Genomic DNA, 16,227 nt, shown 5'->3' on the forward strand with positions numbered 1-16,227 from the left:
AAAAAAACGAAACTTTTAGAGAATCGGAGTTTTTGATAAAAAGGCTGAAATTCGAGAGACAAAAAAAATCTCATCCCTGTATAAAGGTCAACCAGTTTTATCCCAAGGAAATGATTTTTAGAGAAACTTCAGAGGGAGGAAAAGGGACTTCAACAATTTCCCTCCGCGGAAAATTAAATTCCTCATAAAACATTTTAACTTGGGCAAAAAAAATTTCAGCGGAAATTAGCGGGAAAAATGGAAAAATCTGAAAAAAAGCGGAAATCCGCGAATCCGCGGAAGAATCTCATCCCTGTTATTAGTGCGAGTAATATATTAACTGCTATCTTATCCATTATACTATCCTTACATTATATTATTCATTATATTATTCATTATGCTATCCTTTTTAACTGCTATCCTAAACCATTCCTTATTTGATTTGTTCTAAGTCTCTTCACATGACAATGTCTTCATATTGAATCTCACAAACTGTATTCCGTACATTAAATTTTTTTGCAGTTCAGATGATTATTTTTCACATCTAGGTAATCGAGTATTTCGTTGCGATTAACACCATAACAAAATGTTCGTACATAAAACTATAATAATTGTATATTTTGAAACCCAAATGCTCTGTGTTTTTGGTGAAAACCGTTAACGTTTGGGAAGAATTAAACAATGATGAAATAATTAACTATGGGAGTTGGTAAGGGAGCCTCCTGTTTTAATTTTAAAAAAATTATATCTCCAGAATTAAATGAATTAAACAAACACTTCAGTTATCATGTGAAATAGTAAGTGCTTTTCAAGGAAAATATAAAATTTTAAATACAAAATAATATTTCTTCAAGAAGAATTTTTTAATTTTAAATTAAAAAATATTCTCCTTACACATGAAGAATTCCTCCTCATGGAGAATTCATTAATGAGTTTAGCATTTTTCTGCCTTTAAGCCTTGAATATTTTTTAAAATTTCTTAGATAAAACTTTTTAAATTTTGTTTAATTTCCTTTAAAGCTTCTCTAGATACATTCGTTTAAATAAGTGCGAAAAATTTTAATTTCTTATAACTAACTAAAAATCAGTTTTTTTTAATTTAACACATAAGAAACAAAAGCCTATTCAATACACGAAATATAATAAAAAACTAAAATTTAATTTTAAAAAATTAAAAATTAAAGTTTAATTAAACTCTCCAGGAAATAACCAAATTTTTTGCGCTTCCAAGTCAGAATATTAAAAACTCTTTCATCTACTTCAAGTTTATAAAGTTAAAACATTATTTTAAGTGATACTTCGGAGAATTTAAATAACTTTTAAGAAAATGTTGAAAATATTAAATATCAGTACAAATTTACATATTAAGATATAAGTAATCATGTGGAAAAGCGTTTCGTTTAGTTCTCCGTTTTTAAAAAGTTAAAATCATATTTTAAGTGATTTCGTAGAAAATTTAAACAACTGCTTTAAAAGCATGTTGCTATGTGATATATATCAGCATGCATATTAAATCAAAGTAGATGTGTGGTATTTTGTTTATTTCTGCATGCTGGAAATTTAAAATACCTTTTAAAACATCCGACAATAACTTTAAATAATTGTTTTAAAAGTATGCGGAAAATACAAAATACATAATTTTAAAAAGTAAATAACACTTTAAAAAGTATATTGAAAGCATAAAACATGGACATATTTATATTTTAAGCAGAATTATTTAATATTTTGCATGTAAGTAATCATATGGAAAGGTAGTTGGTTAAATTCTTCACGTTTAAAATGTAATTATCTTATTTTAACAGATACGGCAATAAATTTTCAAGGTGTAATGAAAATACAAATATAAAACTTTATAAGCAATATTTTATTCAAACAAAACGTTGAATTCTTATCGTTAATCTACTTATTCAAAAAGTTGAAATCCTATTTAAGAGATACGGCAATAAATTTTAAGAAAACTCTTTCAAAAGTATGTTGAAAATGAAAACATAAAATATCAAAGTATTTTATTAGTTACATGAAAAAGTGTTTTTGGATCTTCGTATTTAAAAGATGGTATAATATTTATAAAGATACGGAAATAAATTCAAATAACAGTTTAAAAAGGGGAAAACGCTTAAATTCTTTTTAAACATTTAATTAAGAAACTTGAGAATTTTAAAGGTTGAAGTCAAGGTCGTAGTTTTGTTTTAAAATCTGGAGCTGACAGAAAAACGTGAACATCGTGTACTCAACGCAAAAAAAATCTAAATCGAATCAAATCCTTCTGTTTTTTCCTCCAGGAATGGATTTGATTACGTGACTAATTTTGAAATTTTTAACCCGTACGATCCTGAGTCCTTCAGGAGCTAAACAACAGAAACTTCTATATTTATCCGCAATATCAAAGAAAAATTCCAAAATTTATCTTCAGAGCTTATCACGTAAGTATTTAAAGGCAAAACTGTCTATTACATGATGAAATAGCTGCATTACTAAAAGAATTTATTTAAAATGAATTAATTGAAATGAAATGTTAATAGTTTGAAATTTATTAATTGAAACAAGAAAAACTCTGTGCTTGTAAAACTTAAATAAAAATTATTCTTGACTTCAACAAATTTCAATTTATTGAAATAAATCACCTTTAAAAACAAATTTTCAAAAAATGAATTAAATATTGGGTAAACTCAATAAAGTTTGTAAATAAATAAGGTTTAAAACACTCTAAAAATTTGAGAAAGCAAATGTTCTACAGAAAATAAAATCATTTTGCATTTCAAGCTTTGTTAACTAAAACAAAACAAATGGAAAGCCTTCGAAATTTTTCAGATTTCTTAGAATTGGAAGGTTTGCCCAAACTCAGTCTTACAACTCTCTTCGTAAGAAACAAACTATAGCACGTTGATGCAAACTCTGAACGCGGAGATGAAAATACAGGAACAATACAGAAAAGATCATTATTTTTAAATGAACTTAAATTGGTCTGCGAAAAAAAACTTAAAGTTTGATTTATTTCGTCTGCTACGCCGAAAGAAATCTGCTGCCCCCGCCGCCATCGTGCCACACTAGCTCTGCTACTGGAGTCAAGAAGCTTACCTTCTTGGTAAAAATAGGTACTATTTTGTTAGTTCATCTTTATTTCTCCTTCTAATATTTACGCTAGACTTAGTTTACAACACTGATATAATTATTTTTCTTACATAAATACTTTAAGTAAAAGATGAAAAATCAGCTTTAAATCTGATACAAAACTCAAAAGGAAAATAAACCAGCGTCAGGCCAACATTTGTTACTTAAAACTGCATAATTCTTTGTTTTCTTCTACTTTTTAGGAATGACGATTGTTCGAATTGCTCATTTAGCTCTTCTTCTCATGCCATCAGTACTGTTATGCAAGGAATATTTCACCGCAGCTGTGTTTGAGCATCAAACAAGGGGTTCTGATGAGGCTGTAAAAAATTTACAGGCAGCTATGGGTAGAAATTTGAAGCTGTACGCAAAAGCTGCAAAAATAGCTTCCCAAAATGTGAGTGATGTAAACATTCCGTAATTTTAACATAAGAGGTGTATTACATAATTAGAAAACGATATAAGAATGTATGCAGTTATTTAAAACTTAGTAAAGGAGTTCACTTTTTCATAGGTCTGATCTTTAGATCAGTAATTTTGACAGTTGCTCTGTCTTTAAGTCTAAACTCGTAGCAATTTATAAGGGTCTACACTATATTGACTTGTCCACTGAACTGTTTCTCTGGGACACTTAGATTTTATCGACATTCGTACCTCTATACAGCATCTCTCACAATGGATGACTGTAGGAAATATGACAAGCAAGACCCGCCCCATTTATGGGGCATCCAGGGATTACTGTGGACTATTGTTACTGTTATCCTCAAATCAGACGGCGGAGCCGGCGGTGCATGGACACTCGAGGGTCCATGGTCCCGAGTCACGCACGACAAAGCAACACAAATGCATCGACGGATAAAGGATGCCGAATGGGACAAACCCCAAGTCGGTGCGGTTGTGCCAGCCCCAGATGCAGACGACTCACGAAGAGTATGTGGCACGAGGAGAGCCAGCCGCCACGCCACGACCTCTCAAGGCATCCTCCGACTGGAAAGAACCAAACTGGTGCTTTACTTTATTTAAATTCAAAACAGACAAAAGGCTGTGACAAGCCTGAATATTCTAGATCTTGTGGTTCGGCTTTCTGATAGGCACTTTACTTTCAATGGGACCTCCCAACATGGTTTGATCGGTAATGAAATCGCCGACATTATGGCCAAGACTACCTCTGTAAACATCCAGCAGGACAATGCCAGCTCAACTTTCATAGAAATCTCCTCAATCAAAAGGATGGAACTAAATCCATTTTGCAGAGTTCTACCTGATCATCCTTGATAATTTGAACTAAGACCTCTATGGTGTCATTAATTCAGTATTTCGAAGAAAAGGCAGGCGGCACCCTTTCCGGAGTGTCATTGGTACAAGGCTGACCATATTCTCAAATGCTTAAGTTTTACTGTTTCCGAGATTTTAAGTGATCCTTTTTTGCTTTTAGACTTTTTACAGATTTTTGGTTTTATGGAGAAACTAGACTAACTGGGATTAGAAGCAACAACAACAGCTTTTCATAGATGGAAAAGTTATCGCAAGCGAAGTATGAGCGCATTTATTTTTGCGATAGTTCCAAACAGTCACACCATTTAGATTGTTTGGTTGACTACAATAGAAAGCTCTTTAAATAAATTAGATTTTTTCCTTTCTTTTCTGTAATACACCAAATAATGTGTCTATACTCACTTTCCCTGGATTCCTCTTTTCTCTTTCGCTACGACTTTCTTTACCTTCTTCCCCTAAATCGCTGGAAACGGTGCGCTTAACTCTCACTTTGCACACGTCAACTCGTGAGGCAGAACAGTTTAACTAGGACCGATATCGAGCACCCACGATCCCTTCGTAGGCTGATCAAGTGGTCGCCGATTCGCTCACTGACCACTGCCAATGATGCTTGACTTCAATGATTTACTGGGAACTGTGTCTTACGATCAGTTCATTATAAAACCATAAAATTACAGATCACGGTATCTGTTTTTAATATTTAATCTTTTCTATCAAATAGGACATTTATTTTCATAAAATCTCTCTCGTGAACCTAAATAACTAACGCAAAGTAGGATTATCGAGTACAATTATTTTCTTCTCTGCAGGAATCTTCCAATACAAGAAAGTAAAACATTAATTGGTTTCATTTTAAATCATTTTTACGCATAAATAAAAAAATTAAGAATGATCTTAAAACTCTATTACACGTTTAATTTATGACCAAAAGCATCAAAATGCCCTTAGTTTGAAAAAAAAAGTTACAAAATGAAATTTGTTTTTTTAAGTGCGTAAAATAAGAGTGTGTTTTGATTATTCTGTTTATTTCGTTTTGATAGTTTATGCATTTTCCCTAACAGTTGTTGTGAGGATAATTTCGCAGGTAAGCTTATTTTGGATCGGAAGGTCGGATTATTGAAATGGAGGTTATCGAAAAACCACTCCTTTACAAATTACTGCATCATTATCAGAAAAATTAATAATTATAAATTAAATCAAATCAAATCGAAAGTATAATATAAATACAAAATATTCAAAGCACTCTCGCAGCAGCTCGTTATGTGTTTAGGAGTCATGGAGGTTAAAGCTCCCCATTTCGGGACCAACAACAGCTTTTACTTCGCCGACGAGCTAGTAAGTAATCATCGATCTAGCAGCTAGTTGGATATTAAGCCGCCACTGAGGATCGAAACCCAGACCCTCACCTCGTCACCTTTAACCCCTGAACCGTCGTGGCTCAACATGAGAATAATGGTAATGCGAAATTTATTACAAACATAATATCTAACAACGAAAGTTAAATAATGTTTTAAGTCCGATAATTTAAATAACTCAAATGCACCATAGCACACAATTAGCACAAAAAAATCAGGATTTCGATTGCTTGTTGAGGTTTTCATTACAGCGCATACGTCTGTCACAGAGCATTGATATTTATTCTTGTTGAACTTCGAATACGAAAAATTTTTCTCGCAAATACATCTACAGGCACAATTTAGAGAGCACATTTTTAACAAATATTTTTCTTTTTTCTTATTCCAGACAGAATTTTTTTTTGGGATCTTGCCAGGCCATGAAAATCCTCTTACAGGCCGCATGTGACACACATAGTATAGTGTAATTTAAGCTGTTGCTTATTATTTTTTGACAAAAAAATTTTTTTATTTAATTTTCTAAAAAAAGTTTATTTTAATTTTTCAATTTTAGGGGGCTGACATTCTTCTTTTCAATGAGTATGGATTAATAGATGATCCATCAAATCAGGAACAATTAGGGCGATACGCTGAAATTATCCCCGATCCTAAGAAACAAAAGTCGAATCCTTGTATTGAAGATCATAACAACAGAATCAGGCTTTCGACAATCAGCTGTTTGGCGAGAGATAACAATTTGTATGTTGTTGCAAATGTGATAGAGGCTCAAGAGTGTGATTATTTCTGCCATAAAAATGACGTTGAAAACTGCGCGAGTGAATGTCCTAATGATGGTGTTTTCATATACAATACGAACGTTGCATTCGACAGAGAAGGAAATCTGATAGCGAAATATCGTAAAATGCATCCATATTTTGAGAGTGTCGATACACCGGAACCGAATTTCGTCACTTTCGATACCGATTTCGGCAAATTTGGCCTCATCGTATGTTTTGACTTAATATTTAGAGAATCTGTTGAACTAGTACGTAACTATAATGTGGATACTTTGCTATTCTCAACTTTTTGGTTTGATAGGATTACAATTCTAAATGCAGTTGAATTCCAACAGGCTTGGGCTTTGGCAAATAATGTAAATTTTCTAGCAGCTAATACCCAACTGGCAAAAACAGGATCTTTGGGTAGTGGGATATATTCAAGGCATTCAGGATATTTGGTTTATACATATGACAGTGATGGCGATTCTAAACTTTTGCTGGCAAATCTCAGAATAAAAAAAGATGCTAAAGTTTCGCATATTAATTCAATCATTGTGGTCAGGGAAAACGATTCTTTTCTTAAAACTGAAGAGACAGGATCTAATTTCCCAGCAAACTGTTTTCAGGAGTCTGTTGGTCCGGCCAAAAGTATTAATGACTACAGATGCTTTAGACCTATGACAGAAAACTTCACAATAACTAAACTAAGCTCTCCCTCTGGAGAAATTAAATCTTGCAATAACGGATTATGTTGTTCCTTGAAGTATTCTACCGATGGCTTGGAGGATGAAATTTATCTAGCAGCATTCAATGGTAGCAGTAATGTTAAAAACTTCCATTTCTGGTGGGAAGAAACTTGTTTGTTAATCAGGTGCGATCCTTTTAATGGTAAAGAATGCGTAATACAACCTACCACTTCGAAAACAGTGTTTAAGAGTTTAGAAATGAGGGCGAAATTTGAAGCTGAGAGAATTTTTCCAACAGTCACCAAAAACTATTATAGGTTAGCACCAAAAGAAGAATGGACGCTCGGAACTATTGAGACAGAAACCTATTTAAGATTTCAGTCGAATTCCACTACACCATTGTTGAAGGTTGCTTTAATGGGAAGGAATTATAAACGTGACCCACCATTTATACCATTCAATGTCTCAAGACGATTAAGATTATCCCAGCTCACTCATTAATACCATATATTTATGCATTTATTAAAAAATTTTATTCCGATTTCGCTCGAAATTCGTATTCTGCCATGTAAAATTACATTCTTTTAAATGATTTAAAAAAATGTATACCTTACAATTCAAAACTTTTTCGACCATTCTTGAATAAAATAATAAAAAATAATGAATATTTACAAAAAGTTATATTTTTTATCATGGAATTATCTTTCAATAAACGAATTTTATAATTGTGTGCAAAAATAATTTCAATTCGCTCAAAAAGTTCTCGGGATATAGCGAAATACGCACAAAGTAAAATTAACATTAAGGGATCCAAACTTTCGTCCTTTCTCCTGATCCAGCTATTTGGACAAAATTTTCCAGATTGCTACTACCTCCTACATTTTTAATCCGAATCCGTGGAGAGAAAAAAAGGTAGGTTTATTCAAAGAAAGTACGTTTTTTGTGTCAATCTTTGTAACTTAAAATATCATCTGCACAATATAATTAACATGCTTGAGGTCACCCTCTCGAAACAAAAAGACTGAATCCTAAAACGTATTGATCCAATCATTAGATCTACGGTCATTCCGGTTGTTCCGTTTTTTCTTTTGATTACTCTTTATTAAGGAACGCAAACTAGATTAATATTTCAATGAGAAAAATATGCTTTTTAAAACTCTGGCCAATCATTAATGAGATTAGAAAAAGCAAGAGAAGGATTTAAATCATCAGAAACTACTTCATTTGCCTAGATTGCAATCCATTCCTTTTTTCGCCAAGAACTCCCTTCAGGCATCGTATTGTAATAAGCTAGTTTTAGGTAGATCCGTCATTGCTCTATTACCCTAATTGTAATTAGTAATAGTTATACTTTATTAATAATATGAATTCTAAAATTGCATATTAAGAGTTAACATTACTGACCAAACTATTGGGACCATATAGCTATAAGAACTAATCGAACTATAAGATGATCTTATAGTTTGATTAGATCATCAAGACAAAATGGATAGGTCAGTTTAATCAACTTATTACTTGAAAATGATTTTATATTTCATTTCTCAGTTTTGTTGAAAAGTTACTTATATGGCCTACTTAAAAAATCACCGTATCAAATTTGTGTATCACAGCAAAATACAATTTCTTTTCTTCACTATAAATTAATGTGAAGTTATTAAGTCCACATTGCTTACTTCATTCCAAAGAATAAATGTGATTTCAAAACGTGCAGATTTGTAGTAATTATAAAATATTTTTCTTTATAGAATAGTATTCATATATATACTTCTGTATCTATATAATACGTAAAACAACAATAAAGAATCATTCAAATTACTTGAAATAGTATCACTTGTGTTTATTATTAATAAGTTTTTATCGTTTTCTTGGTAAGTATTTTTTAATTTTGACTCATTATTTTCATCTAGAATTAAGTTATTCAGTTTTTAAGTGAAATATTGAAATTCATATCGAGACCTTACAACCATTAAATTTTATTGTGTGGTCATCATCTTAAAGCAAGGAAGGACTAATCTATGTATACATAATTTGAAAATAAAATTTTCAAATGAAGAACATTTTAGTTTGGAATTCTTCGGATTTATAAAGCAGATAAGTGGAAAGGATTTTTGTAATAAAAAATTTACTGGTAAATATTTCTTTTTTCGAATTTAGTCTGATTAAGAACTTTTAAGATAGTCTGATTAAGAACTAGAAAAAAAATGAAAAATTTCAATGTGAAGAATTTTTAGAATCGTCTTCTTATTTTTTTTTTATCGTAAGCATTCCTTATTTTACGTTTTTTTGTTCATAAATAATAATTTTTTTATTAAAACTTTAAATTTATTGGTAAAATTGCTGTCAAAAAACTTTTTTTTTTTTTGCAAAATTAAGGGATATAACATTATGTGTTTCTGTATACTTCTTACATATTTTAATGATTGAAGTAATATGATTCAGAATGTAAAGTTTAAATAAACCTTTCATCTTAGATCAGTTAATTTAGTAGAACGAAAAAAAAGATATCCCATTTTGTTCTCGCTTGCATAAGAAAGAATATCAAGCATTTTTCTTTTTTAAATTTAATACGACACAATAAGGAAGGAAAGTTACCATGCTACACTGAAGAAATCTCCGGTACAACTGATGATGCTATAGTAACACTAAAATGATCGAAACAGTTAGTTTGGGCTGTGGATTTGAAGATTTAACACTCAACAATTTTCAGATTAGTTTCTCAGTCATATTTTTGCTTACTTCCGTTTATTTTATGGGCAATATTACAATTATATTTATAGTTCTAAGGATAAGTTTTTTTTCTGTTTCATTTCAATGAAAATTATTGAATTAAAATAGAATTGCTTGAGTTTTTGTCGGTGTTTTAAGTTTTTTTTTTTTCTTTTCATATTGTTTATTTTCGTTAAAACATACATTTTTCAAAACAACTCCAAATCTCTCATCTTGGATTTTCGTTCTATTATTCGAGAACAAAGTTTCTATTATTTTTTATTTACTCCTGTTTATTTCATTTAACATTCTCATTCAATTTTCGTTAGATAGAAATTAAAACCTGCTCTGATATTTTATTTAAAAGCGTTTATATAGTAATTATAAGCAAAAACACTTACCTTTATTTGTTCTTTAACTGGTTAAAAAATATTGATAGCGGTTGCCAATCATATATATAGGTATTTTATTAAACAGAGAAGTAAGTGTAAGAACAAGATGGAAATGAATTAAATATTTAATTCAAAATGAAATCTACAATTAGTGTTAAAACAAAATATACTCTTTCATTAACACTCAATATTCTTTAAAATCCAAGCATTTCATCCAGTTAAAATATATGAAATAACCAAACGATTACAGTGAATTTTATAAATTGGGTATAATATAGCCTACGTCACAAGCTGTGTTGTTCCTACTAAATTTAACCCATGAACGGCATTTTCTGNTATGCAAATATAGAATATTTATTATCAATTCAATCAACTTTAATAAAAGAAAACGATAAACCGATCGTCTGACAAGTAGTTGAGGATTTTACCGTTGGGCGCTGAGATTTGGTTAAAAAGTGTTGCCATTTTACAGCGCTTTAAAAAAAATTGCATTGTATTTTTCCTTTTCCTGCATAGGAGAGGAAATTTTCTTTATCTATGAAACATTTTGACCTCACTTATACTGTTCTATTCATAACCATTTTTATTTCTTTACTATCAAACAATAGTTACATCAGAATTTAAAATTATTCTGTAAAAATAATCCTGACATTTTAGCTCCCGAATCTATTGAAATAAAATTTAAATCTAATCACTTCACTCTGTTATCATTGCAACATCATCCACAAACGTGATTTTTAAAGTTCTCATTTGATTTTAAAATACCATGAAAAGTAGTTAAATATTTTTGTCTCAGAGATTATTGAGCAATAATGCGGAAAATTTGAATATTTATTTTGTATTTGTAAAATATTGGTTCAGGTAGAGCGTGACAACAGCTTCAATAGTTTTATGTAAACATTCCGCAAATTCGAGAGTTTAGTATATGCTAGAAATCATGGTGTCTAACTCTTAATAGAAAACGAGAAAATAATTCAATTTTTATCAAACGAAAAACACTGAGAGCATAGTTTTCGTAATAAACTTTTATCATCACCCAAAATTTCGTCTTTGTCTTTTGAAAAAGATGCATCTTATTTTTTTTCCTTTCTGATGTGTTAAAAATGAAATTATTGTAACTTGAAGCTATATAATAACTTGAAGCTTTTTATTTTATATTCATCCCAATTTCCATTTTAAATTGTGACCAACTTTTAAAGAAACACAATTCTTTTTTGTGCTTATTGAATCTTTTAATTAAATAATTGGGTCATTAAATCCAGAAAATAAAATTTAAGTAAAGAGAAAATGAATAATAACATTTTATTTTTTGCAAAAGAATAATGAAATTTTCAGAAAAATAATAAATTTTAGAAGAAAAGCTAAAAACAGCACTCAATAAAATTCAGAGTGATATGACTTAACACTAGCTTATAAGATTTTATTTATTGAATAACAATAATGAAAAATTAAAAGTAATACAATATGTCAGAAATTCTAATAACACTCTATAAACTGCAAAATGATAAACCTTAATTTCACGTCATCAGGAATTAGTGCAGTGCTGCTGTCTTTAGGTCAATTGAATAATGACGAATAATTTCTTTTGATTTCAAAACCCTAACTAACGTAGCGTAATTTGACAGCCATTAGTGTTTGTTTTGTTCTGTTTAAAACTCTTCTTCGCTATTTAGTTTATTTATCTTTCAAAAGAAAAAAACAGTACTTTTTGGAGCTACAGTACCTGGCCAAATTATTGGACGCACTATAAGATTCTGTGTTTATTGCTTTTACGCGACTGAAACCGGTTTGTAATTGTTTACGTTCGTGTATAAATTAGTGAAAATAGACGATATAAAATATAAATTCGACGATATATTATGCAAATATAGAATATTTATTATATCAGGTACTATATTATCAATTATTAGACCAAATTATTGGATGCACCGTAGTGTTTTAATAATTGCATGTTTTGCACGAGTTTATATGCAGTACTCTTACATTTGAACATAAATGTAATGAGTTTCTATAGAGATTTTTTCATATACTTCCCATTTGTATTTATTTTTAATGTAATGCATTACAATGTTAACCAATAAATACACGAACATAAGCAAGTGTAAACTGGTTTCAGCTGCATGAAAACACTAAAGCTGGAGAGTATCACCTGATAATTAAGATTTTACATAGAATCTTGCAGCTTGCGATGCGTCTAAGAATTTGGCTAGGGACTGTAAACCTCTTTCATCACATTCAAATTTTTAAACAGTTTTTTTTTTTTTTCGCAAGATAAAGTAATTAAAGCTTATTATAATTTCAATACAAAGCTGAATACATAAATATGTATTTCAGTATAAATTGTGACGGTCGAAACATGCATTTAAAAGGTTGACTTTTTCTTTAATAAGTTCCAAAACGTATATATATTTAAAGAATATTTCTAATTTAAATATTTTTATAATTATAACAACAACAAAAATAAAATTATCTTACTGTACAGTATGAAACCTGAAAAAACACAATATGTTGGAAATTTTTTTAATAAAAATCTAAACAAAAAGTTTCTTTAATATGGTCAAACTAAACTTAAAAAAAGAACAAAATTACATATACTTTTCAAATATTTTGATATAATTTTCAAATTATATTTAGTATAATCTAACACCTAAAGATGGCAGCACTATACTAGTTTTTGATGGCATCAATCACGTAGTCATTGACACGCGAAAAATGAGATGGCAGTAAATGGCAGAGACCATCGTTCGTATTGTTTGCAAAAAAATTGCGGTTGTTCATCACACTCCGCTCCAGATGCGAAGAGAAAAAAATTCGCAAGTGAGAAAGGTCCATTAGAGGCCATACACTCTGGATGCGATTTTTTGAATGTGAACTTGGGAGTTTTTAGCTGATAAATATTTCTTACCAATCCGATGCTGATAAATATTTCTTACCGATTCTCGTTGGTATACTAAAAAATCGCTTCCAGTGAGAATCCTGTAAACTCAACAAAAGCCCAATCGACGTTATGACTTAATTGATAAAGTCCCGTAGTGCAGTGTTTCCCAAACTTATGACTTTTGTGTACCCTTTCTAAATTTTTCATAACGCTGTGTACCACTAATAAAAAAATGAATGTATCTTTTACTATTAAAAAATTGCACAAATGTTAAAAATTACAACTGACTGTTGATACCACTAATAATTAACTGTTAACTCTGCAAAAAATAGCCAATAGAAAATTACATAATCGTAAATTTTCATGGCTAGCTTTATTTTTAAATAAAAATTTTTTGAAATTTTCGTTTGTTGCAAGATATTTCGCATAAGAATGCGTACCCCAGCTAAACTGTTCCCGTACCCCTGGGGGTACGCGTACCACACTTTGGGAAACACTGCCGTAGTGCATTGATCGTTAAGACACGGTTCACAGCAGATCACCGAAGTCAAGCATAACTGGCTGCGGCCAATGTGGGGGTGGGTGACCACTCGGATCAATGTGCGTTGGGACCGAGGGTGTGCGCTATTGGTCCCAATTAAACTGTTTTATCGTAAAATGCTAGACTTCGCGTGCAGGTCATTGGGCTACCGAAGCGGGGGTGCCATTCCCTCTGCCGAGGATCAAAATTGTGAAGGCCTGTCTTCGGATCATCCTCAGGGATGTTTCCAAGACTGTCGCCAATAACCCATTGAACAGCTCTAGTGCGACGTAAATTAACTATAACTACTATTCGCGATCGCAACACTCGAATACGCCATCTGGGGAGAGACCGGTTTCATGCCTTTAGCCCTTCTCTCTCCTCCTTTTTTCAGTTGTATAGGAATGTACTACGATATTTTCCCTTTTCTTAATATTTTTCCTTTTTATATAATAAAAATATTTCTTAAAATCTCCATGATACTTTTCTTTAGAACTATGTTTAATGTAGTTTTCAGTTCCATATAGTTTTTCAAGTTAAAAGATTTTAATCTATATGAAAATCCAGAGAGAAACTAACGCACTTCTTTCCTCTATGACTTTCCACACGCTAATGGGGAAAGCATGTGAAGTGTTGCCATAGGAAAAGAGTTCTGCTCTACGCCACCTGCAGCCCATTTCGATCGCCAATCGAACATCGACATGGCACAGAAAAAAAATCCCATTTTCGAAAAGGGAAAATTAAGCACTTTTCAAACACCCAATGAAAAATACAGTTAAGGACTTTTAAAAAACGAAAAAAAGCACCTTTAAGCATTTTTAAAACGTTCTGCACCATGTCTATTGCGACGTAAATGAACTAAAACAACAACGACTTAATTGATAAAAATTATTCTCACCATACTTTCAAAGTGATGATTTGAATTTAACCCACGAATTTTCCAGAAATAGTGCCAAGATAACCTTACTAAAAATACTACAGCTCAGATTAATGCAATTAGAAAACAAGATCATTCTCATGCTGTATTTTCAAACCAATTTTTTAAAAGCCTTAACAACTTCCCATTCAATCAACTCACAAGGAGCATTCACAACAAATACGCTTACCGCACAGTCGATCGAAATAAGCCCGAAAGAATTGAATCTGCAATACGTCTCATCAATCACGAGATGTTGCAGATGATGGAATAATTCCTTCTAAATATGGCATTTGTCAACTGTTGAGGCAGCCAAGGCCAGCAAGGGGCTGCTGTTCTACATATGAAGAGAAACTTGGTTTTCCAAGAGTTGGCTCTTATTACTCATTTACTGCACGTGCTATTATGGAAAGGGTATATTTGTATGCCAGTCAACAACGTAATGTGTTAATGTTTGAAAATTAAAATTTTTACTTGTCGGAAACTTAGAATTGTGTTTCAAATAATACATAGTTTCCTTTTAATATATTGAGCTTACCTGTTTTTTGAGAATTTTTCTATAAATCTTATGTAAATAAAAGTTGATAAAACAAATTTTGTAAATTGATGTTTTCTATGTAACAAGCTAAGACTTTTTTTTTTATACATAATGTATAGAAAAGAATATCAATATTTCCATATGCTGTCAAAATTCCTTTATTCGATTTTTTTAAAAATTCTCTGCTATTAATATACTATCATTACCATAAAATAAAAAAAAACATCATTTTATAATATTTTTTGTAGAAAATATTCTTGTTGAATTATTATTAAATGAAATTTACCTTAAAGTAAATATAAAGGTTAATAATGAAGGAATCGTGAAACACTAAAAAATGTAAACAAATACTTCCATGTAAACAGATGGTACAACAGAGTAATGAATAACTAGTTTAAATAAGAAAATTACCAAAACCTCGTAAAAAATAGAAGTTGTAATAAATTATCTTCAACCGAGATTCAATTTATGGGCATAAAAAACTTTTTATATTTTAATAATTTGATTAAAGCATTCAATATTTTTGCGTTTTAGTAAATTATTAAAAGAATTTTTTGACAGTAAATTAAGGGAAAATCATTAGCTTAAAAATAAGATTAGTGTTTCATCATGTAAGAAGAGAAAGCTGAAGGAACAACTTGGCAGTGTGAGATATAGGTGATTTGTATTATACCTCATTTCAGCTAGTGAGATATATAAATAATCTCACTTAGGTATTATTTGCATTTTCTATTTTAGTTCAGGAAATTTATGTAACTTTGGGGGGGAGGGGCAAACTTCTAGGATTTCTTCATTTTTTCTCTTAAATACTTATAAAATTTTTAAAATTACCTAGCTTTTCTTTTTACTAAGAAATATAAGTAGAACGATTAGTTTTTAAATTTGCATTACCAATGTGAGAAAAAGTGATTGAACAGCACTTGAAAAACAAAAAGTTTCAGGGCATTAGGGTATATTTTTTTTAAACTTGTGAATCGTGAGCATTGAGAATACGTCTTAGAGGAAATTGATCTTAATAGTGTGATAAAAGACTGCCTCTCAAAAATTGTTGCTTTAATACAAACACATATTCAAAAATTACTTCCCCCCCCCACTAAAATTACTCACAAAGTG

General features: G+C 30.7%; 1 protein-coding gene across 1 annotated transcript in view; it reads left to right on the forward strand.

The window, feature by feature from the left end:
• LOC107445458 (biotinidase-like) overlaps nucleotides 1–8,865 on the forward strand; it is a 12,411-nt gene extending 3,546 nt beyond the window's left edge. Inside the window, exons 2-3 of the mRNA XM_021145373.3 lie at nucleotides 3,294–3,487; nucleotides 6,274–8,865. Of these exons, the coding sequence (XP_021001032.2) occupies nucleotides 3,296–3,487; nucleotides 6,274–7,665 (1,584 nt within the window). The 5' untranslated portion in view covers nucleotides 3,294–3,295 and the 3' untranslated portion in view covers nucleotides 7,666–8,865. The remainder of the gene's footprint in view (nucleotides 1–3,293; nucleotides 3,488–6,273) is intronic.
• Nucleotides 8,866–16,227: the final 7,362 nt, after the last annotated feature.

Source organism: Parasteatoda tepidariorum, chromosome 3 (assembly GCF_043381705.1).
Source record: "Parasteatoda tepidariorum isolate YZ-2023 chromosome 3, CAS_Ptep_4.0, whole genome shotgun sequence".
In the NCBI taxonomy this organism is placed as follows: domain Eukaryota; kingdom Metazoa; phylum Arthropoda; class Arachnida; order Araneae; family Theridiidae; genus Parasteatoda; species Parasteatoda tepidariorum.